This window comes from Strix aluco, chromosome 15 (assembly GCF_031877795.1).
Source record: "Strix aluco isolate bStrAlu1 chromosome 15, bStrAlu1.hap1, whole genome shotgun sequence".
NCBI classification, from domain to species: Eukaryota; Metazoa; Chordata; class Aves; order Strigiformes; family Strigidae; genus Strix; species Strix aluco.
In genome coordinates this window covers 6,416,172-6,440,515 of record NC_133945.1, presented here as the reverse complement: position 1 = coordinate 6,440,515, position 24,344 = coordinate 6,416,172, and the positions used below count along the sequence as shown (strand labels likewise).

The 24,344-nt window shown below is 46.8% G+C and overlaps 1 protein-coding gene across 2 annotated transcripts in view; it reads right to left on the bottom strand.

Annotated features, from left to right (window-relative positions):
- MSLN (mesothelin) overlaps positions 1-23,957 on the bottom strand; it is a 44,657-nt gene extending 20,700 nt beyond the window's left edge. The window contains exons 1-7 of one of the 2 annotated variants that reach the window (XM_074840810.1): positions 23,908-23,957; positions 21,569-21,670; positions 11,740-11,817; positions 5,798-5,989; positions 4,880-5,214; positions 2,927-3,020; positions 2,511-2,596 (exon numbers count right to left, since the gene is read on the bottom strand). In XM_074840810.1, coding sequence (XP_074696911.1) covers positions 2,511-2,553 — 43 coding nt within the window. In that variant the 5' untranslated portion in view covers positions 2,554-2,596; positions 2,927-3,020; positions 4,880-5,214; ... (2 more) ...; positions 21,569-21,670; positions 23,908-23,957. Of the gene's footprint in view, positions 1-2,510; positions 2,597-2,926; positions 3,021-4,879; positions 5,215-5,797; positions 5,990-11,739; positions 11,818-21,568; positions 21,671-23,011; positions 23,067-23,907 lie in introns of those variants that run through there. The other variant, XM_074840809.1, reaches the window with a different exon arrangement.
- Positions 23,958-24,344: the final 387 nt, after the last annotated feature.

Genomic DNA, 24,344 nt, shown 5'->3' with positions numbered 1-24,344 from the left:
CTCTGGGAGCAATATCTTTCTAAACATTGGTTTCACTCCCACGCCTTGGTAGTGCACAGGCACGCCAGGCTGCAGTGAAACCTTCCATGAGGGAAGAGACTGTCTCCTTCACCCATGTATGCTGTGCTGTTCCCAGTTCAACTGCTCTCCACAGTCCCTCCTCCTCCATGAGGGCACTTCTGTGCCACGAGGTTGCTGAGCACTGCCCGGACTCCCACTGCTTTTTTACAATAAGGCCATTCACACTGACAGCGTGGCAACGCTACGCTTAGATCTCCTGTCCTTCCCTTTCAGAAACCTGTGTAGAGACTTTCAGAAACTTGTGTTTTCTTTCTTCTCTCTAATCCATCCCCAAAAGGGCAGCACACTCAAGTTCTTGGATGCAAATTCTCTACAAGCTCAGCACATTTCTCATACTCTGCCTTTCCTCTGTCTCCAGTTTTCTAGGGCATTTAGGGTAGATGGATGGGGACAAGCATGGCCCAAAGAAATGGAACGATTTCCTACGGCTGCACGCTGAGCCAGCGGCGAGCATGAGAACACACCACCAAAATGACTGACCTGCCAGACTTAAAAGCAATTGCATTAAGAGTCATTAACTTTTACAAGCAGCCTGTGTATTTGTGCTGGACAGAGACATCCCTCCTTGTACAGGATGTTAACAGAGAATTGGAAAAATCACATTTTCATCAGGGTGTCCCTAATACATTGGTCAGTTTTGAACAGGATCAACAGCTTAATTAGAGAAATAAAGACAAGAAAGAAGTTATCTGTGTATTTGTTTTCCTTCCTAGTACTGATAACTAAGCCAACTGCAGAGAAAATGATGGTCCCTGTATGTAGCTGTCCCCAGTTGGTGGCTCATTAGCTTGTTCATAATGTTACAAGTTCACGTTTTATTGTCATCAGCGTGTCCATATCTGGACTTGTGCAAAGCCTCTGACACTGTCCCACATGACATCCTTGTCTCTAAATTGAAGAGATGTGAATTTGATGGATGAACCACTTGGCAGATAAGGAATTGGCTGGATGGTCACACTCAAAGAGCTGCGGTCAGCGGCTCGATGTCCCAGTGGAGAGCAGTGACAAGTGGCGTCCCCGGGGCGCAGGGTTGGGACTGGTGCTGTTTAACATCATTGCTGGTGACATGGACAGTGGGAACGAGGCACCCTCAGCAAGTTCACCAACGACACCGAGCTGAGTGGTGTGCGGACACGCTGGAGGGAAGGGATGTGCCATCCAGAGGGACCTGGACAGGCTGGAGAGGTGGGACCATGCGAACCTCATGGAGTTCAACAAGGCCAAGGACAAGGTCCTGCACACGGGTCAGGGCAATCCCAAGCACAAATCCAGGCTGAGCGAGGAGTGGATGGAGAGCAGCCCCAAGGAGAAGGACTTGGGGGTGTTGGTCACTCAACATGACCCAACAAAGTGCATTTGCAACCCAGAAAGCCAAACATGTCCTGGGCTGCATCCAGAGCAGTGTGGGCAGCAGGGTGAGGGGGGGGACTCTCCCCCTCTGCTCCGCTCTCGTGAGACCCCCCTGCAGTGCTGGGTCCAGCTCTGGGGGCACCAACATCAGAAGGTCACGGACCTGCTTGAGCGGGGCCAGAGGAGGCCACAAAGATGCTCAAGGGGCTGGAGCAGCTCCCCTGTGAGGACAGGCTGAGAGAGTTGGGGGGGTTCAGCTGGAGAAGAGAAGGCTCCAGGGAGACCTTAGAGCAGCCTCCCAGGACTTAAAGGGGCTACAGGAAAGGGGGGAGGGACTAGTCATCAGGGAATGTAGGGATAGGATGAGGGGTAACGGTTTTAAACTGACAGAGGGGAGATTTAGATCAGATCTAAGGAAGAAATTCTTCCCTGTGAGGGTGGTGAGACACTGGCAGAGGTTGCCCAGAGAAGCTGTGGCTGCCCCCTCCCTGGAAGGGTTCAAGGCCAGGTTGGACGGGGCTTTGGGCAACCTGGGCTAGTGGAAGGTGTCCCTGCCCGTGGGGGGGAGGGGTGGGACTGGATGAGCTTTAAGGTCCCTTCTAACCCGAACTGTTCTATGATTCACTGAAAACATGATCTCAAGTCTGATGAGGAAGGAAGAATAAAGCGCTGACACAAGAAACAAAGATCCTGCTCTGGAATCCCTTACTACCAAAAAAACAGAGGGAGGCAAAATATACTATTACAGAGGTAATCAGATTCAGCTACAATTATTTAGTGCTTTTCCAGAGACATCTGGATAGTCCAACAGAATGAGCAGTGAGCAGACAGCTCTACAATGACAGGAGAATGAATTCCAGTTTTGTTTTTCTACCCTGTTTATTACAAAAACTATTATATTTTGGTTCACAGATACAATAATAAACAAGCATAAGTAAAGGCTGAGGATTTAGAGCAACTACCAAAGTAATATTGAACGGTCTTTCAGCACAATTTTCCCTTTTGAGGATTATCTCAACTACAGCTGCTGGTATGGAAAATCCTCCCGGGACACGCATCATTCTCATGGTAATACTCACCAAGCAAAAGGAGGAAGCCCAGCCCTGGGAGTAAAGGTGGCATTTCTGCAAAGGTCTTCAGAGCACCCACACATGCAAGGAATCACCTTATTTCAGCCAAGAAAAATTAAACACGAATAATACTTAATTGCAAAGCCAAACTCAGAGTGGGCAAGTTAAAAGGGACTGTCTGGCAAGTGAATGTACACATGCTACACACTTAACAAAACCTATCTGAAACCAGACCCAACGCACACAGAAAACTACTGAGGGTCTGCTGTGTCTGGGAAAGCGCAGAGTTGTTGCCTGCAGAGAGTTCAGGGTTAGTTAAGCTAGATTTAGTGCTGTCAATGCCTCAAAGTCAGGCTCCCCTGTGGCAGAAGAGGGTAGGAGGTTGCACAATCCCACTCGAGGAGGGGGCTAGCTGTGGCACTTACCTCCGAGCCGCTAGTCACCGGGCACTCTGCATGCAGGATCGTAGAGGGCTGCTTTTCACTGAGCAAACCAGGGTGTGTCTCTGGCTTCTCAAAACTGCATCTGAAATTACAGGATGGATTTGGAGCACTGGACACACCTATAAGTTCTTGAGAATACAAAGTTTAGCAGTACAAATAAACGTGTGTTATTTGTTAATGCTTGTCATTCCTAGGATACAGTAGGAAACACTGAGCCTGAAGCAAGGCTGCCTGGAGTGAGCAGGATGAGAGCAGTGAAGAGGTGCCTTCCCTCCCTGTCCTGCACGCGATGTGTTTGGCATTTACAGGAGGCAATAAAGCTGTGCTCCCAGGACAGAGCTGCTCTAGGACCACCTTCCTCCAGTTACTAAAGAAATGTTTGTCATCAGGAAATGTTGCTTCAGTGGAGCTTGAAGTGTTTGGCCCTTTTCTTGAAATTTTTGCTTACCCCAGTCATCTCCAGCTGGAAAACCCCAAAGAGGAATATATGGCAGCTCCTCCGCTGGCCTGCCAGACCACTTTCAGATCACAGGTTATGTGGAACTGGGAACTCTGCTCCAGGCTCAGTGAGGTCAATCAACTGAAACACAGAGATCTCCACTAAGGGTAGAGGAATCAGGGTAGCTGAAATCAAAAAATGCAGCCCTGCAGCAGGCTAAGCCTAGGACTGGTGCAGGCAAATCCCATAGCAAGGGCATGTATCTTATTTCCTTGATGAATCTGTCCTTGCTGAGGTGCTCAGGGCACACTTGCCTCATACCAAGGTGTCCAGCATCTGCACCCAAGTGCCATGTGGGCTCTTGTATCAGCACTCACTGTAGCAGCTCGTTAGCACTCACAGCACCACAGCAATGAGACCACTGAGCAGGAAAGTCATTATCCAATGGCTCCAGAATTGTAATCCCAGAGATCTCTGTCTCCCTATCACCAGAAGTGGCCTTTCTCTCAACAAACCTTCATTTATCTCCTCGCTGCAAAAATCCTAGGATGTAACTTTATGGGCTTTCCAATTCCTGCACACAGCTCTATTTTAAAAACCAAACAACACCCTTATTAGAGAGACCATATGTAGTTTTAAGGGGTGTTTACAGAATCACAGAATCATCTCTGTTGGAAAAGACCTTGAAGATCATCTAGTCCAACCATTAACCTAACACTGACCATTTTCAACACTTATGCAGTAACTGCACACTGCAGGAGCTGAGGAATGGCTTTGTCCTGCTCCTTCAGCTGAATCACACGTGGTGGTGTTCCCCATGATCTCCCCAGACCTGTGCATCAGCCGTCAGGATGATCTCCTGATTTTGACTGAATTTGGGTTCTCCTCAAGATAACTGTCAGCCTGCGAGCACTCCAGCAAGAAAAACTTGGCAAGCATAATCTGCAAGAATAAAAATGAGCCCTGCTGCAGATTCTAGCAAAGGATGGATACTAAATTATATTCCACGCATTTCAGACTTTTCTTCACTGACCCTTGGATCTGATCCCCCAAGTCACTAAATTGCCCACAGTAACTCTCTCAATTTGTCTGGACACAGCAGAGTAATTTTGCATCCTCAGATTTGAAAAATCTTTGTTTGGTCACTTTATTAATGCTTTTCAAGACAAGTTGTGTCCCAGGCTTAGGCTTGTCCCATCATGCCCACCTATAACTCACGTGTTTGTGGCAACACCAAGAAAAGCCGGTGTTGACTCACAACATCACCATGTACCCAAACCCCAGCTCCCTCCACATTCCCAGTCTTCTTACCAAGCTTAACATATTTATCAGCTATTTTGGAACTAGTGCAACACTGATTCATAAATGTAGTCTGTCTGACTCAGAAGTGCATCACATGCCCAACGTGAAAGTGAATCTCATCAACACGCATCCTAAGCTACCCAAATCACAGAAACTTGAAATGCATCATTTTGGAAATAGTCAGATTCACAGACCCCTAGTTCAAAGCAAGGAGCTTCTTCTCCAGGAGATCCAAATGAAGTGTTCTTGAGATGGAGGGGGATCCTTCAATCAGGTTTCAAATACCAAAGCTTTCAGTGTCTTGCACGTTTTGGAAATTCGACATTGCAAGGAGGCTGACTGTGACAGAGGGTCACATGGGTGTGTGCTTCTGGGGAGCCCTGGACATGCTGCTGGACAAACTGTGGGTCCATGTCAGAGTCAACAAAGCAGCAAAGACCGTGGGGCACACCAGGGCTCTGCCGTCTGCAACCAGAGCTATGGCTCTTCCCCAGGGCATCGGGAGGTCAAACGGAAGAACAGGAGAGATCTGAAAAGCAGAAAAAAGAACACTGAGCCTCGGCCACGGATGAGGAAACCAGGGGAGGGGGCAAGCAGAGTGTCAGGATTTTCTGCTCGTGTCAGCCAGGAAGTCATGCATACCTAAAGAGTGTGCAGAGCACCCTGATACGGGGAGAGAAACCAGAGTTCACAAAGGCAAGGAGGGCCTTTCATCTCTAAACAAACCAATATTTTTCTTAGGTCTGTCCACAGGGTGGCCGAGCAGAAGCATCCAGCACCTGCCATGTGTGTTCATCCTTTAGCAGCTGTGAGCCACGAGCACAGATCCAGGAGTGCCAGGTGTGGTACGAACAGGAAGGTCTTTGATTCAAAGACATACAGTTGAGGAGATGAAGATAGACAGAGGGGCTCAAAGGTGGGAAGACAGGCAGTGATTCCAACACAGCAATAGGTGAGCTGCTATCACATTTTTTGCACACTTCATAGCAAAGCAAAATTCTTATAATTACATAGAATAAGTCTGGAGCTGATCCGTGTATTGCACCTGCTTGAGTAAGCCTAAGTGAGAGTTACAGCTCCCTGAAACAGGCCTCTGGCTAGAGGATTATTACCTTTTGGATGCGATGCCACATCCAGCTTCACCACTTCGTAGCACTGAAAGCTGGGAACAGCAGCTCGGCCTGTTGCAGGTTTTCCTGCACTCTCCAGATGCCAGCCTGGCCCAGCCCAGCAACGCAGCCACGTTACCACAGGAGGCTCAGCACTGCACATCAGTGCAGTTCTCAGCGCAGGGCAAGGTCACCCTGATGGATGGTGAGAGAGGAGAATGTCAGTCTTGTACAAAGTGACACGATTCTGGAAAAACAGGTTTTATGCCCGTAATTCAGCAATAACCTTCATGTTAAACAGAAGGACTGTGGTCTAGGAGCTTTTTTCCTATTATCTGAATATCCTTAGCAGCACGCAGGGATCCAGGTGACAACTGTGACTAAGCAAGAATGAGATATTTGCAGCCCATGCCTGGGCAGACAAGTCTTTCAGGGGACAGAGCCTAGCACGCCCTCAGCTACCACCTCCCCAGAAGCAGAACCCTCCCTGTCATTACTCTCATCTGCACCATGTTCCCTTCCTAAGCACTGCTCTCCCCACCCTTGATGAACTTTTCTAATTTTGCAGCACCAGGCTTCTTGGCTGCAGGCAAACGAGAACACAGGGCAGGTAACAGGAACGCTGGTAAAACTCGCTCAGTGGGAGACAACTAGAGATCTTCTCTTATCCAAGAGATGCAGAGCTGGGGGGAGTCTCTGGGACTGCCCAGTCCTCCCCTTGCACCATGGTGCAATTGTATGTACCCAGGCTGCCCTTGCACAGGCCTGTGAGGGGGATTTTAGAGCTCACCTGTAATGAAAACCACTTCTAGCTCAACACAGTTAAGCAGGAGACCTCTCTCTGCATCCCTTCCCTCTCGCAGTCCTCCTAAACTGAAAGAAATCCGATGCCTTCATGTCACCTCCCCCTCATCTCAAACACATGAATTTCCTGGTGAGAGCAAGCGGGGAGCGAAGCCCAGTTCCGCATCCCGATCTGTAACGCACACACGGGAGGCTGGGGCAGGGGGAGAGGCACTGACATCTGGAGTGGGACAGGTCTGTGATGCGGTTTGTACCACGGGAAGATGAGTCAGTGCCTTCTCACCCGACCTGACTGTGCGTGTGTAGCATCGAGCATGGCTCAAGTGTTCTTCAGTAACACTGAATAGTACAATTGATGGCTGAGGTGTTCCTGCCATGTTAAGCCAGGTGTGGCAACAGACAATAAATCCTTCCCAATCCCTTCTCCACCACACACACCACACGCCCTGCTCAGCCCAAAGTCACTGCACTTCCCCGTGGCTTTTTCATCCAGAACAAAAGGGGCTTTGTGCTTTCTCAGAAAAGCCAGGTCTCCCTTTAGCTCCAGAGAGCACCCTTACAGGAGGGGGCTCAGGCTTTTACTAATGCCAGACCACTGCCAAGCTCCTCTGTAACCTTGCAAGGGCCATCACGATTCACCGGGTCCAGGCAGCCCCACCAGTGCACTCCTTTTCCTTAACCCTAAACACAGCACGTGACCCAGAATCAGACAGAGAGGTTTAAGAACAGGAACAACAGAGCAAAAATAAGAAAGCTTGCTGAAGAGAAACCAAAAGAGACGGTTAAAAGACTTAAAACACTACAGGTAGTGTGAAATTATATAAAGGTGTGCTGAAAGCTGAAAACAAACACATACCACCTAGTAAAGAAAACCAAACTGTCAGAACAGAAAGGCAAAGGAGGCTACTGGGAGTAAGAAAGTATCTTTTAAAAACTTGAAGTAATTTTTCTGTTTCTTCATTAGTTGCCTCTTGAAGAAGGAATCTGTCAGGGCCCTGCTGGGACAACACAACCCAGGTATAAAAAGGGGATCTGGAAATGTACAGCTCTAAAAGGGAAACAAAAGTCATTCTTTGTATCCATGACCATCACGCCAGATCCCTTCACTATGTGAGTGCATCTAAGAATGAATCTCACATGTAGAGACTGATGGAAGAGGTTACAGAACAAAATGGCACCAAAATGCCCAGACCAGGCAGAGTACATCTATGAGTCCAGGAGGAGCACAACACAACACAGCTGTGGTGTGAAACCCTTGGTGTGAATGACCTGTTGGACCACAGGTCAGAAGGTGACAGACACAACAGCAGCTTTTAGGAGGATCATCAAAGCAGATTGCAGAGAAAACCAGAAGGAAAGGGTGAGACATGAAGGTCAAGGCTCAGCCTAGGTCAAGGCTCAGCCTAGAGCCATCCTCTTCCCTTTGGTGGGGCAAGAAACAGACAGGCTTGCTGCTAGAGCCACGTGAGCTGCGTCAGCCCCCTGCAAAGGGCTGTGTCTAGAGCTGATGGGAGATCAAGACACAAGTGATGCAAAGCCTGTGGTCTAAAGTATAAACAGCTCCAAGCCCACAAAAATGGTGTTACGGTACAGTCATCACTTGCACTTAGCTCTTCCTTTAATCCTCCCTGTACAGACAGGATGAGGGGTAATGGCCTTAAACTGAAAAAGGGTAGATTTAGATTAGGTGTAAGGAAGAAATTCTTCCCTGTGAGGGTGGGGAGGCCCTGGCACACGTGCCCAGAGAGGCTGTGGATGCCCCATCCCTGGAAGGGTTCAAAGCCAGGTTGGATGGGGCTTTGATCTAGTGGAAGGTGTCCCTGTCCATGGCAGAGGGCTTGGAACTGGATGATCTTTCAGGTCCCTTCCAATCCAAACCATTCTATGGTTCTATGATGATCTCAGGCTTACTGGGACTTGGCACACAAAGGAAGACTCCCCAATAACTGAAACGAGTCTGTGTGAAACCTCTCCCCTCCTTATCTCTCCAAAAACACAAACAAGGAAACACTGCTAAAAAAATGCCCACATGGGAGAAGTGTAATTTCAGTGGCAGTGAACCAACTAGCATCGCTCCACGGCTCACCGCTTCCTCCGCATAGCAGTCCTGCCCTCCTTCCTGCTGCTCTGGACCAAAACTGCTGTAGCCTACCTGCAGAACCACAGAAGAGGAAGTCAGGAGGGTTCTCCAGGCGTTCCTCAGAACATCCCTTGGCTTAAGGGGATCAGTCTTGCAACCACTTGCACTGGAGTTCTGGATTGGCAGCCTGAAAGGTTCTGGGTTAAGGCAAAAGATGCATTTTTGGAAAGCCTCATCCTGCAGTTAACCTACAGATAAGGTTTTCTTCTTGAACATACTGCTGTGGTCAGTGTTGGGAGGAAGAGAGCTTTAGCATGAATAGGTGACTGTGATGTTTGCAGCATGGAGCAGTTTGGCCCGTTTCAGCTGCACAGTCACCTTTCTCTGCAAACCCATGGATCCACAGGACCAGAGGCATAGTTCAGACTAGAAAAGGAGCTGACTCTCCACACAGGCAGTTAAATTGCACAGCTCTGTCTCAAGGAGTGGCAGATACCAAAGTGGCCATTGGTTCAGAAAGCACTGAGCAAAAATTATACCCTCAGATTTATTAGCAATGCAAGTACAGTTTCAGATTGACAGGACTGATTCTTATCGCAGCGTAGATCTTTAAAAGTATGCGTAAGCACACAGGTCAAATCCAGCTATGTGACCGTGTGGTATTACATTCCTGCTTGTTAAATGTCAGCTAGAGAGATTTTTATAAACAATATTTGGTTCATCAAGCAGCCTGTCTCACCTCTGTTTGCTTAAGCATTCAGTTGCAAACAGGGAATATGTGAAAAGAACATTATTGGCTTCGAGATGTTACTGCGCCCACACCTACAAATGCCAGCGGGGTCACCAGAACCTGACACAGAAGGTTTGTGTTTTACAGCTCAGGCAAGATCGTCTGTCCTCACCTGCCTGCGCTAAGAGGCCTTCGCTTGAGGCTGCTTCTAAGCTGCAAAGGAGGAAAGAGGAAAGCCAAGCGTCTCTGAGACCTGCCTACCATCAAACACGCCGAATCCTCTGTCACCTCAGGACTAAAACCTGATCCTGATTTATCTCCTGTTGTAGGAACTCCAGAGCAAATCCTGCTCTGGCCACGTGACACTCCCAGAGCTATTCTCTGCACAGTGCTACAGGAAGTGTCATGGAGATAATACAAAGGCAGTGGAGATGATTAAGACAGGACAAAAAGGCCAAACAACATCAAATATCAGTTTATAGCTGGAAGCAAAACCCAACTGCCACATTACACCTTTCCAGAGGTTTACACAAGAGATTTTGTTTGCTTTCCACTTCCCTCTCTTCTCTGTAATCTCCGTGTTGCACAAAGTCAAAAACCAGCTACATCTAACGCTCAAACCTTGACCTGAATTCTAAGCCCAGTCAAGCTAAAAATACAAGGTAATTAATTTGATGTCTGATTTTCCTCTCTCGACAAGGTTTCTATTCATGCTGATGACCAACTGGCTGCACTAGAGAGCAGAAGTGTTTAGTAATGCCCTAACCCTACCCATTTAGCTACCTACCAGGGCAGGGTCTTGAGGCTGTTGGAGACACTCCTGACACACCAGCAGCCAGGAGGAAGCAGCATGACCAGTTTTAAGGTCATTTACATTATTGGAAGACCAGTTTTCAGCAGCAAGAGGCTCAGAGCTGACACATGCTCCCAGAAACCCAGCCCAGCCTTGAAAGGCTGCTCAGGAAGAACCAGGATGTCACGACACTGGCCCCTCAGCCATCAGTTCTGGCTGTGCCATAGTGCTCACCGATTAAAAGTATTTGGCACACCAGAAACAGCACTCCTGGTGTCAGCTGCTGTGTCACGTTCTCACAATTCCCATGTCCTTTGGCTGAGCGGGTCCTCCCAAAGCACAACCTCACCTTCCAGAGGGCCAGGCAAGAAAGGGTGAGGTGCTGTGGACACCCAGCAATGCTCCTGCCCCTTCTGGCTCTGTTAAGTATTGTCAGTGCTTGGCCATCTCTACCACACACTGAAGTGCAGCAAAATATAACTATGACTGACAGGCACTCGTTATTCTTAAGTACAAAGAAGCTCCGCCTCTGTATTTTACAGCTTCAAGAAAAAGGTCTCCTGTATGAGTCACCTGCTAAGAAACTTTGTGTGTTCTCAGTTGCTTCTCCATACAGCAAGGCTGACACCTTGTGATGCAACAGAGCAGCCTAACTTGCCCTCTCCTTTACATATAAATATATATATATGCATGTCTGTGTGCACAGTCACCTATAGTGGGTGATAGGTCACACACAGCCCTAGGAAAGAAGGGGGAAAGACAGAGCCCGCGTTATGAAAGTCAGAGATCCAGCTCATGAACTGGAAAGCCTAACTCAATTTCTAGCATGACTAAAACCCATCTCCCACTTTCCCTAAATCCATGTCAGCCAAAGGCCACCAGCTCTAAACACTCTTAAGTACCTTCTCCCCACACCCACTCAGCACCTTGCTAGGTCAAGCATCCGCGAGGGGTTTACTCAGCTCTCAGTATCCATCCCTTGCAGTGACCTGCTCTGTGGGGTAAGATGAGGAAGGTTTAACCCCTTCCTGCTGCATGTATGTGTCTGATGAGAAGTAAATATGTACAAAGCAGGACAATCAATGAACCTGGCTGAACATCACATTCAAAACGGCGCATGGAGCCACAGGCAGGCAATTTGCCTGTCTGTGGCCTTATTTCCCAGGCCAGGAAAGGCAGGAGAAATATAGGACATTAAGCAATGTGTTAAAAATTACATGGCAAGGTCAGAGCCGTAGAGAGAACTGAGGAGGGGCATAGTAAGAAAAGCACCGCAGGGTCAGTTCTTGTTGTTCCTGCCTCCTGCAGCCTCTCAGCCCTCCAGGTACCCACCCCCAAGGGTCACTGTGCTCAGCCAGCAGAGCTGTGCTGCCTCCAGCAGCACCTTTTCCCTGCTTTGTGGGCTCAGGACATCCAGCTGCCGGGAGCAGGCTGCATGCAGGCACCAGAGGGCACCGGGACCTCAGTCCTGCCAGCCCACCAGCTCTCTCCTGCGAGACTCTCCCGCTGCTGCTGGAGGTCTCTGTCAAGTCACTCACCTGGGCAAAAAGCCGTAGGGAAAAAGCAGTTTTCACCAAACTACATTTCACAAAACAGCATCCGTTCTTGTGGAAACTCTATTGAAAAACATTCAAGACAAACGTTAGTTATTTCTGTTATTTTTTTTCAGTCATATATTCTTATACTTCTGATTTCTTTCCAGCTCCGAACCAAACCACATTTTGAATTGTGACTCTCTCTCACAGACAGAAAGGTGCTCCCATCACTACTAGACAGATGACCACATGGCTGCCATTCCTGTGGCTCAGTCCCGACCCTCCTGTATGATCCAGCAGGTCCCCTCCTGCTCCACAAGTATCTGCCGGTGACTTCTCAAATGAACAAAAGTAAAAATCTGCCTCCGTAGCTGTCTTCATGCTGGAGCGACAGCTTGTAAGTGGGTTGGATTGATGTTACTGTCAAAGCTGACTTAAGCCTAGACATGGAAACAGTAATGTCTGCAACAGCTATTTCCAAAAAGATTTAACTGCTATTGAAAGAAAAAAGTCTCTAATTATTGCTGACTTAGCCTCCTTAATACTATGATTCTTCAGTCTGTACTGTAAATCCTTTCATGGTGCTTGTTTATCCTCTAGTTTTATGTACTTAACATTATACATTTAACATTACATTGCCCTTTGACTTGCCAAAAAATGTCCTTATCCATCCCTAGGATAAAACATTGCTTGGCAAGAGTCTCTGAATGCCTTGAGAGCGTGGTCACAGTTAGAAAATCAGACATTGACTAATAACTCAGGAAACTTAGGAAAGAGCCCAGATTGGACAAGTTCAGAAAAAAATGAGCAACTAAGGGCTTTTAGATATTGGCCACTTGGGGCCACCTTCAGTCAATCCTTGTTGAAAACTGGAAACTGCTTCTCACTGGATTTAATCCAGATTTGAGCCATCAATTGATTTTTAGTTCTGGGCAGGGTGCTGTGGGTCACACCTTTCTAACACTGATGCCTTTGCAGGGCAGGAATTCACTCGGGTCTCCCACACCCAAAGGTGGCTTCGCAAGCATGCAGCACCTTTGCAGCAGAGTAACTTTGCTACAGCACGATAATGTGCTGTGATGCAGGGGACAAACCACCCGAGTCCCAAACTCCAATCCCATGGGCCACGTGTCGGCATTAAGGACTAGGGCTGATGCCACTTTAACAAATGCTTTTGTCATGATCTCCAGCAATGCAAAGGAAATACCTCTCTGGGTGCAATGGGTTATCACCATGTAACAGAGCTATCTGAAATATTTCCCAAGTGTCATCTTATTAATTCACCTTTATCAATTACATAAATTCAATGGGCTCTGGTGTTATGATGTGGGATTTAGCCATTTTATCTGCAAACTTTAAGCAATCATTTGGGAACATCATGTTTTGAAAAACAAAACTACTGGAGCTCAATTTTTTTAACCAGTGACACATTATGTGACACCTGAGGATACCTCAGGAAGGGCTGGGCCTTTGCTCCTTGGAAAGAGTCAAAGTAGTCACCTGGCATCTCTCACCATGTCCCCTACGCTCAGCCGGGTATCACCGTATAAAAAGGTGACACTGGAGAAAGAGCTACTCCTGCAGTCAGCTGCTGGACTACATGCTGCTTTCGAGGATTCACAACATTCTGGAAGGAGAAAAAGTAAGTTTTGGGAGGTATGGCTGCTTTCTCTTCTGGCTAAATAATTAAGTTAATGATTACTAATAAGCAAGTTTTACTCTCTGTAAGAATGCATATGTTGGTGCTCTTCCACCTAATTTGGCAGAGCAACTCATCTCCAGTTGAACTGGATGTTGTTCTTGGCCAATTTCAGCCATTCCGTTATCATTTCGAAGGTTTCTTTAAATAATGAAGCAAGGTCCTCAGAGAAAAGATAGAGGCAGAAAGGCACAGTGAAAAAGATGGGTACAATACGACAATTTCAAAACAGTGATTTGTCAGTGGCTGTTCTAGGACACAGGATACTTCAAACTTTGCTTTATCAAGGTAAAGTATTACGGCACAGATTGAAACGCTGGAAGGATCTGTGGCACAGGCTCTGTGCTGTGCTGCAGTGAGATACATTAGAGAAAAACATTACATTTGAGAATTTCTAATGAGCAAGATCTGAGCGTCTCTGGTCATCAAGCAGAAGGTGGTAGCTGACAGAAAGTACATCAGGCAAAAAAAAGTAACAACTTACAAAGAAAGAGACTCATGAAAAAATACAATCAAATTTTAGGAGTCTCTTTTAGTATTGGAGGAATGTTTTTGTTCACTGGTGATTAATGACAGCTCTGATTATTTGTACAAGGCACCCATCCCTCGGCCTGTTTCCTTTCACAAGTGTCAAGGAACCAAAACACTTGGGCGTCTGTTCTCTTCCACGATGCCTCAGCCCCACAGCTCCCCCAGTAACACCCAACCAGGAACCCACTGGGAGCCACCAGAACCACCCAGCAGAGCAGCTCACTGTGCCCAAACCAGCCCCACAACTGCTGGGGAGCCCCAGCCCTGCCCGTCACCCACAGCTCCCCACAGCCCTCTGCATGCCGAATCCCCCGCGGGCTGCAGCTGCTCAGGACTGAGGGAGAGCCTTAGGTTGCAGACCTAGTTTTCAGCCACATTGTGGAGCACTGACAAGAAAAGATGAATTACCACAGCAGGCTTCTTGTACTTTCTCAGAAAAGGTATTTCCTGGCACATATGACAGCAGCTGAAGTTTCCTGGAACTTATATTCTATAGATTTTTACATTTTGCTCCTTACAGTGACCTCACTGACTTCTGCAAGGACTTTAACGGGGTAAGGACACGTGTAGCTCTGACAGCACAAAACTTATAAACAGTTTGTGGAAAATTTGGGGCTGTCTTTCAGTCCTGGTATGACTTCAGTGAGTCAAAAACATTGTCTGAAATTTTTTATTATAACCTCCAGACATAAACCTACAGCTTACAATCCTCTTATCCTTGTCTCTGCCAATGCTGACACTCCAAGACTAGAAACCAAGACAAACACACAACTACCTAAGAATCTCACAAAGAGCCTTTTCTTACAAGGTTTCCACACTCAGACAGCTCTGTAAAAGGTATCAAAGTTTTGAATGTTTTTCACAAGCTGAACCTTCCAGGAGGTATTATCCTCTTCCATAACTATCCCCAAAGGAAGATCCTCGCCAAAGAAATCAGGAGGACTTCCTCCAGACTTTTGGTATTAAATACAGTTCATGATTCTTCCATGAGTTTTATCTAAGCGTAAAAATCAACTAGGGGCACTTCTTAGCCCAACACTTTCCACTCCTCTGAAGAACTCATTGCCATACAGGTTTTTAATACTGCCGTAAGTTATGTGATTAGCAATGAGAATAGAACAGCTATTGCATTAATTAGCTAGAACAGCTGATCATGAGCATTACCCCCAGTCTGCTGTGCTAGGATATAATACAGTTTTTATACACCCAGGCTAGGGAAGGCTCTCACTTAGTGCTGTGTAGCACGGTGAGGACATTCAGGTGGCTTTAGGGCTCTGATGTGTCATTATCAGTCAGAAACATAAACCATAAACTGTGTACGCGGCTGAGAACTGTAATTAGTGGACAAGCAGATGGCTTTCTAAGCCTGTATTCTTTCTGCTGTGTTTTCCTCATTAGTATGAAGTTCTTGACCTTCTGTCTGCCAGAGAAATTGGAGAGATGACAGTTCTCACAAATGCTTTTAAGAGGGAGTGCCTTACTGTCCAGATTTTGCTGGAGATGGAGAAACACCCCTTTGAGGAGCTGACTGAATTCATAAAGGAGCTGAACACTGCAGCAGAAGAGGTATGGTGAAAGCTCCCACCCCAGAGAACAGCATCCTCTTACAAGTCTCAGAAATACTAAAAACACCACAATGAAGACAAACTCCTTCTTAGAGCAATGTAAATGCTGGGCTCTAGACCACTAGGTTAGAGCTCACATGCCTGGGCTTCACAGAAGAGTACCCAAAGTGATTATTCTTATGCATGTTACAGGCTATACTGCAGGCACTTACTCTTTTAAAAAGGTTATTTATTTTCTCTGACAATGCTTATTTAGTACCTTGGTTTCCTTTCAACTCAGAACTCATCCCTTACAGAACAGGAATAACAATCTTCATTAGTTAAGGCTGTGGTCAAACGGCTTTTCTACTGGAAAATGTAGAGCACAGTTGTTTCATAAATTCACTATAATAATAATCTCATTCAGTTCCAAAATTCATTACTCCAGTGTTACACTGTATTGCACTGCTGCACATTCACACTAAAACACTGGTGGCTTTCTGGAAAACTGCATACCACGTGATGGGGAGAGGGGGAAACCTCTCTTGCCACCAAGCAGTTTAATCTACCTGTGGAAAGCAGTAATGGCTAAAATCAATTTTGTGTGCTGGTTGTGTTTCCAGAGGGATCTCACTATCCTTCCCGACCCCCGGATTCGTGAGCTGCTCTTTGATTTGCTTTTTAAATCTTCACCGCTCAGCACCTTTACAGCCAACGACTACGTGTTCCAGTTTGGTTCAGAGCTGCAGCTATTCCTGCCAGCTAGGAATGCCAACTATCTGCAGCTCCTGCCTCTGGATATTGCCTGCCAGTCTCATCAAAATCTGAGTCATGAGCGTAATGGCATAAAAAGTCTCAATTTGGGAATGTCCTTTGAAAGCTTTCCAGCACACTCTCAGCTTGAGAAGCAGCAGAAATACCTGTGGTAATGTCTGATATGCTCCTAATGACAAGAAAGGGAAAGGAAGCACATACTTGCATTGTTGCTCCAACGCTATGGCCTCTTCCTCTTACTCATGGGATTCAAAGATCCAGCCCCACCTTTAATACTTAACTCCACTGAGCACTTTTAATGATGTCTTTTTCTTCTGGTTGAAGCATAACCTATCTCAGCTTCCTCATGGTGACGTGAGATGATTCATCCTGGGGCAGATCTTCTGTCACTTAAGCACAGTATTTGAGCTCTTCTCTACCAAGGACTGAGTTACCTGGTTTGGAGGAAGGCTTGGCCTCTTCCAGAGCAGCCTCAGTGCACAGAATCTCGACTTCTTACCCAGTGACATGACTTGTGACTCTTGCAGCCATGTAGGTATCAAGCCCATTATCATTTCAGTGACACTCTTATTACTTCTCTCTTTGTCTGTAAAAACGGGAGCCCAACCCCTGGGTGAGGAGAGCAGCTTCCGCTCTGCCAAACCACCAGTGCCAAACCGGAGATTCTCACTTGGTAAATACCATTATGATCCTACTTGGCTGCCACTGCAGTTTTCATATTTCAGGCCACAAACAGAAGACCCTAAGCAGAGGCTCTGCTTCACTCCCATAACACCTGCAAATCCACATAAAACCAACCAAAGGGCCTCTTCTCCTGAAGCAGTTTTGGTCACGCTCCAATTGATGTGTTGGTTCCCTGGCATCAAGGGAGGGGAAACATCCCCTGAATGCAGCTCTAACACCACTCCACTCACCAGCAGAGAGCTCTGCGGGTTCTGTCCCAGTGGCTGTGGACTACCTGGTTGTGGCTGGCTCACCCTGACTATCCATGTCCCGCAGAGTGAAGATCCTAAACAAACACAAAGCACAAGGGCCCTATGAGAATCCAGAGCACATCTACTCCTTCATAAAGGGAGCTCTTCACTTCCAACTGCAGAATCCGGGTAACGAATGTCTGAGCCTGCTCGTCTCCAGATACTCAGCAACACCGAAAGGTGTAAAGATTCAGTCACCTCATAAAACATCCTTGATTTCAGGTGACATGCAGACCTTTCTGTGGGAAAGTCATTTTATCATTTCAGCAATCTGACAGTTAAGTGCCTAACCAATGCTAGGTCTTCAGGGTCCGCCAAAGTCAGCAGACAGAGAAGTGTCTCTGCCTTTGGATAAGCTGCTTCCCTGGAGGATAAATATCCTGAATCTCTTGCTAATTCCTAATGGAGTCCCCCCTCACTCCTCAGCCCTTCAGCTCACAGTGGTCAGGGAAAGGTACTATCCTGCTCTTTGGAGGACTGAAACCTCTCTCAGATGGCACAGAGAGCTGAGGTCAAAAAGCAGAAGCTGTATCAAGAATGAGACTAGAACATGCTGACACTGCAGGAATCTGGCAACCCCAGCACACTCAAAGGCCAAACGATTCTCCCATCCCCTCTCTGGTAGTGTCTGAATCCCACGGGGAGCTTGCAACACAAACTATAACATATATTTCACTGCCAGTGAGGACTCACAGTATTACACGCCTCAGCGATCCCCTGAAAGAAATCATGTATCTTCTGAACTTTGCTTTCCCTTTTGCAGGCTCCGGGTGCACACAGAGCAACACCGCAGAGAATGGCTGCTACAGTATTTTGGTTTGTTCACTGCTTTTGGGTCATACTCAGATTTTGCAACACTGAAAAGCAACTTCCATGGGGTAAGGGCTAGATAAAAAATATCTGGCATTTTATTCTTAGCCATGAAACATGCTGACAAGAACAGAGTTCAACTGGATTAGCTCATTATTGGTGTTGCTCGTTTTCTCCTATGTGCTTCCATTTTTTTCTCATTAAGTTTCTTCTCGTGAAGTTTTAATGATAAAATAGTGTCAAAAGCACTGCCCCTAGGAGATAACCATCTTATCAGGAGAATATAAATCCCGCAGGAAGACACGGATTTCAATGACAAGCTCCAAACAGCGGTGGCTGATAAGACACAGGAAGAGCAGATACTAAATTACACATGGTCTGCTGAGAACATTCTCACAAATCACCTGTCTAGCAGCAGAGAACAGCTATTATTAAATTAAATCCCAGTAAACACTGCATACTGCTGGTTGTCTGAAACCCTGTCCAGAGAGGTTAATATTTCTTAGATGGCAAAGCTCCTGTGGGCTGAGAGAGGCGAGCAGAGGGATGTGGATCAGTCTCCAGGCCTCACTCTATGCTTCATCTTCTTCAGCACGACTCCCTAGACCTTTTCTCAGCTGATTGATCAGAGCACAACCATCTACAGCCCCTCAGCCATCCAGATGGTCCTGGAGGTAACTGGGAACAAGGAGGAGCCTCTCCAGTACCTCAGTGCCTTCCTAGAGGACTTCAACACTTTTGTCCTGAAGGAAAGTAACCCAAGCGCCTCTGATAACTGAGTCCTGGGGAGCAGAACAGGCCACAGGTGAACTCTCAGACTTCCAACTCTGGTACTCTCATGGCCAGATATAAAGTCAATCTGGAAGATGAGCCAGAAAGGAGTTCCTGCTGCTCCAGTATGATCTTGATCTCAGTCCAGCCCTTACTCTGGTTTAGCTTCTGTGCACAGACCCGTGTAAAAGGTTATTCCTCAGAGGAACTCTGAGAAGCACCCCCACTACTCCAGCCTAGAACCAGGATGTAAACAGCAAGGGCTTCTCTACTGCTGATCTGTGTGAGTATAATGACTTATGAAAGGTGCTGGACCAGGCCCCTAAAACTGTTAACATCCATTAAAACATTTGTGCATGAGTGAGCAAGAGGGAGACTGCTGCTTGCCCTGGTCCTGCTGGGCTGAAGCTGTTTGTAAAAGTTAACGATAAGCCAAGCTGAGAAGCCTGAGCACGCCCCAGCCTCGCTTCATACACAGTGTGACCACTGCTGACTGCTGTAACAAAAGCAGTGGCTGTGGGAGTGTAAGGGAAAGGAAATTCAAGCACCTGGCTTGCTTTGCTGTCCAACTCTGCTGACAAAAGAAAACCTGAATTGCCAAGGTCAGCTCCCCAACAAGGACACAGTCAGGTCATATTTCCAACTTTTATTGTTAAGCAGGAGAGGAAGGAAGGGGAGGAGAGCAGCAAAGAAGAGAAACTGGTTATTTTGTCAATTTTTCCTTCACCACTTTTTCTGTTTAGCTTCAATATTCAAGGCTTTCTAACAGCTCTGCTCATCACCTGCTTCAATTTCTCCCTCCTTCCTTAGAGCTCTGATTTCCTAGGAAGCACTAAAGTTCGAGAAACAATGCTAATGATGTCAGCTGAGATAGTCTTCCCACAAATTACCGACATGTCCCTGGCAGACACAGCTACGTGGCTGCACAGACTGTGCACTCTGCTCCCCCACGTGAAGGTGACAGTGCTGGAGCTGCTGCCCCACAGCACACCGTGCCCACACTACCAAGCTTTGTAAGTGCCTGCGGGGCTGCAGCTTTTGTTGCTACAAGGGCAGTCGCTCTTGCATCACTAGTTATCGATCAGGCAAGAACTGCTTTTTATCTTCATATTTACCATTGGGTAGAATCAAAATCAGTCAATGACTCTGCTCCAAAGGAAGCGTTTTCTTGTAGGCAGATACCAAATATTAATCCTTGCTCTCAAACATACCATAAATTTCATGGCCCAGCAGAAAACAAAACCAATTACCCACATGCTACAGCCAACTACTAGCACCTGCCACCTTCAGTCTGTCAGCTTTAAGAAGTTCTCCTCACCCCACTACACTCACCTCTGCTGCTTCACCCACATGGAAATCATCTGTTCTGTGGTTTGCTCCCCAGCAATTGATGGAGTCTACCCAGTGTTGTCAGCAAGGAAGAAACACGATGTGTATGAGTTTCAGAAGGCTGATTTGACAGCCCAGTTCACAGACTCAGGTAAGGTGCCTACACAGGCTCCCTGTAAAACACTAGTATTTGTATGGACCACCATTCATATTCCAAACATTGAAAATTTTTATGCCTAACAATCACACATCTTCCCAACACGGAGATTCAGGCACTTCTGCTGTTCATTATAACCCTGGGAAGTTCACAACCACCCTGTGAAAGAGGAAGGGAAATCCCTTCTCCTTTTGAAGCTGCAGGGGATACTGGTGTAAGGAGGTGTGATATTATCGAATGAATAAGATATAGGCAGAGAAATAGGATTTCCATTTGGTGTAGCCATCTCCCCAGTCTGGAAATGAATCAGCAAGCAGAAGATCAGACCCTGTGCTTGCAACAGATTAGCCATTCTTCTGTCAGCAGACATTTAATCATTCACTTGAAGGATCGATGGTTTTGCTTTTCTTCATACCACAGGTAAATCTGACCTCCTTACCCAGCACGCCGGTTAGAGACACGATACCGAAGACAGTACTGCTAAAGCTGAGACCTGAACTCCAAAACTTCTCTAGTGAAAGCTGGGCAACCTGGTTCCAGCAGCAGCTGCTCCTGTTGCTGTCTGATATGAACAAAACCTGTCTGGGATGGCTGGGGCCCAACGTCTCTTGAGATTCCTATCAAGCAATGCAAGTTTACCGTGACTCTTAGGGTTATGACAGCGCTGCAGTTAAAAGCTAGTGTTTCAGCTGAGAGCTCCACGTTTTGGATTTCTAAGACAGAAGGACTGAGCTCCAACTCCCTTACTGTTCTGTTTATTAGCTGAAACCAAACACAGAACCACTAGGCAGGAATCTCCTAGAGATCTTCCAGGTCGCTTAATTTGCTTGTGACTGTTGGAAAGCTGTGAGCAAGTCCCACATATTCTAAAACATTTTTCTGTTCATATAACTGGAAATATTCATGAGGCTCTTCTGTGAAGTCCAATTAAGAGTTGTAACAGCCTCAGGCACCACCCAGGTGGTTAGAAACAATGGGGCAACTTGCTTAAAACTCCAAACGCAGTTCCTTTCTGAAAATGTCCTCTTCTATTTCCGAGTCAAAGGATTCAACATTGCTTATGAGTCCCTTTCACCTTCCAACAAAATCAACAAATATAACAGCTACATTAAACCCTACCTGAGCCAACAATCACGTTCAACAGGTACCAGCCCCAAAGACACAGAGTAATTCTAATGCCCAAATAATAGTGAATGAAGACAGAGTTAGTTTCCGGGCTACAAAGTCAGTCAGGGGTTCCTACCTTCACTCAGCTGTCCATGGGGCCACTGAGCAGGAGCAGAGCAGGTCCAGACTTGATCTGAAGTCTCCACGGAGCTGGTCGGGTTTATGGGTCCTACTTACACTGCATGGGGACATTTCCCAGAGTGAGAACCGGCTCCCATTTAGTCTCTTAATTCAACAAATAATCTAGAACAGTCAGCACCCAGAGGAGTGGTGTCCTACTTCTGTGCCTCCCATTAGCATCATCATGCCTGCCCTGAAAGGACATCAGTTGTCTTACTTTGTAACGGTGTCTTGTCAATAGACTTGTAGGTTTTTTTCCTCGTTCTAGGGATTGCCTGTGACATCCAAAGAGGAATTAGAAACTGGATTGACATAAATCTTGGGAAATTCATAGAACAATCCTCCATGCCAGATCCCATTCGCCTCAATGCCAAATTTAAGGTATTGAGCTGAAAGTCTGTACGGAGGGATCAGCAATGCCAGAGTTCATTCTTGGTAAGAATGTGTTGGACTGGGCTGCAGAGGAATTAAAGTTTCCTACACAAAGGCCAAATCACAGCCCAAGAGGTCATCAGATTTGCCTCCAGCTACCTCATCACGGTCACTAATACATTCATAGGCCTTAATCCAGAAGAAAGAACATAACACACAGTAAAATTGAGCACTGCTGCTAGCTCTGCCTTGGAGACACCACCATTTCTGTACAGACCAGGGCCAGGTTCTTGCACAATCCCACCTGCACTTTGCCTGGGAACAGCCAACACGACCCAAGCGTTGCTGTGCAGCTTAAAAGTCTATTATGTAACTACAGAATGAGCAACTTCACATAATGTTGCATGAATGTACCTAATTCTTGTATCACCATTTTTCCTGCATAGGAACTAAGTGCTTAGAGCCTGAAAGATTTACTGGGACCTAATTTTGGGTTTCACCTTGAAGCAGGATATTCACAACAGCCATCAGCAGGTGACTGAAAGAGGACTTGGGAGTTACCATCAAGTTTTCCCTAGTAGTGACACACTTGTATTTGTTCAGAATGCAACAAGTTCCAAAAGGCTTATGTCTGCATAGCAAAAGTATATAAAAAGGTTATTCCTCATCTGCCTGATGGCAGAGTCTCTCCTGCTGTATAAAAAATAATAGCTTATCACATGAAAGAAAGGACATGCCAGATTTTGCACTGGGATCTGGCATACACTCTGCTGTAAGCTCAGCATCACTGCACCAAATACCGCAGAGAAGGTCAACTAGAAAGTCACCCTGGGTCACGCTTAGTCCGCTGTGAAGGAGCAGCAGGACTTGTTGCACACCGCATGTTCCCCAGTGCTTTGCACAACCTAATTGTAACTGACTTCACAGATGACTTTCACTCCTTCCCTTGGGAGTCTATTCCACTAGTAAAACATTTCCAAATGGGCTTATGGGAAAACTATCAGGAGATGGAATGGTTATTCCATACCCTTGAACAGATCGCTGTCTCAGAGGAAAATCTCTGCAGATTCAGAACTGATTAGGTGCCTTAATATTAATTTCAGCTCCTCCTGTAACTGTGAGAGCAACAACATATACAAAAAACCCACACATTTCAGATTTTTTACCATCTTCTCCCCCTCTGGCAGCTAAACACTGTTTTGTAAGATTATATCCTACCCCTAAACGATAAGGTATTCTAGCACAGAGAAAGCTACACAACACGTCAATCAACAACAGCATTTATTTTCTTCAGAGCTTGTCCCTTCTTAACAATAATCTAGAGGTGCAACTGCAGGATGTTAAAGTCGTATCAAAATCTGCAGTGCCTGGTGCATTTGTTGGTAAATTATGTATCCTGGAACCCCAGCTGCAAGGACAAAACCCAGTAGTACTTTCAGGATCAGATCAGGCCCTAGACACTACTAGTTTCTCCTTGCATTCTGCCTACAGCCAGCTAATAAGCAGCTCTGCTTATTAAAAGCACACCACACTTAGCACTTTCCATCAGGGTAGTACCTCAGTGTACTTCTACAAACAGCACAAAGATAATTTTTTGTTCCATTTTGTAAGAGCCCAACTTTGCAAGGCCTTCCTTGAAACGGTGACCTAGGGAAATCTCCAAGCAGGGTCTGCAATTACAAAGGTGCCAAGTTCTCAAGCAGACAGCTCTACAGCCTTACCAGCAACCTTGAAAACTTGTTACACCACTTTTGCTACTGCTTCTCATGGAAATAAAATTGTCCCCTTAAAGAACTAATCATTTCTCACACTGAGCTTCGAACCTCTAACACACAAAACACTGTGCCTTTCCATGAACGCAGCAAGCTGTTCAGGGAGGATTTACAGCATCAAATCCCCATGCTACATGGGCAGGAACCTCACCAGCTGCCACCTCGGTGGGAGTGCGGTCCCAAGAAGGGTGGTGGGTATCCAAAGCACCCCCACAAACTTGAGGGCTTTGAGGACTTACTCCCTGCAAGAACATAAAACCAGCACAGACCTCCCACTATTTAGAAGGTCAAGGGCCTCGATACCTCCCTCTCTACAGAGCTTACATCTTGCCTCAGACTAAAACACCTTCTTCCGTAGCCTATAAAGCAACAAATGCCGCACAGACAGCCCGCCGGCAGAATCCCCTCCCTCCAGCCCCTCTCCCGCCATCATGGCCACTCCCCCCTCAGAACCCTCCCAGCCCGCCCAGCCGCTCCGCGCATGCGCACTCCACCCCCCCCGCAGCGGCGGGCGGTAGCCTCGCACATGCGCATCGCCGCCCCGCTTTCTTTTCCGGCAGTGTGGCGTTTTCCCCTTTTACGACAGTG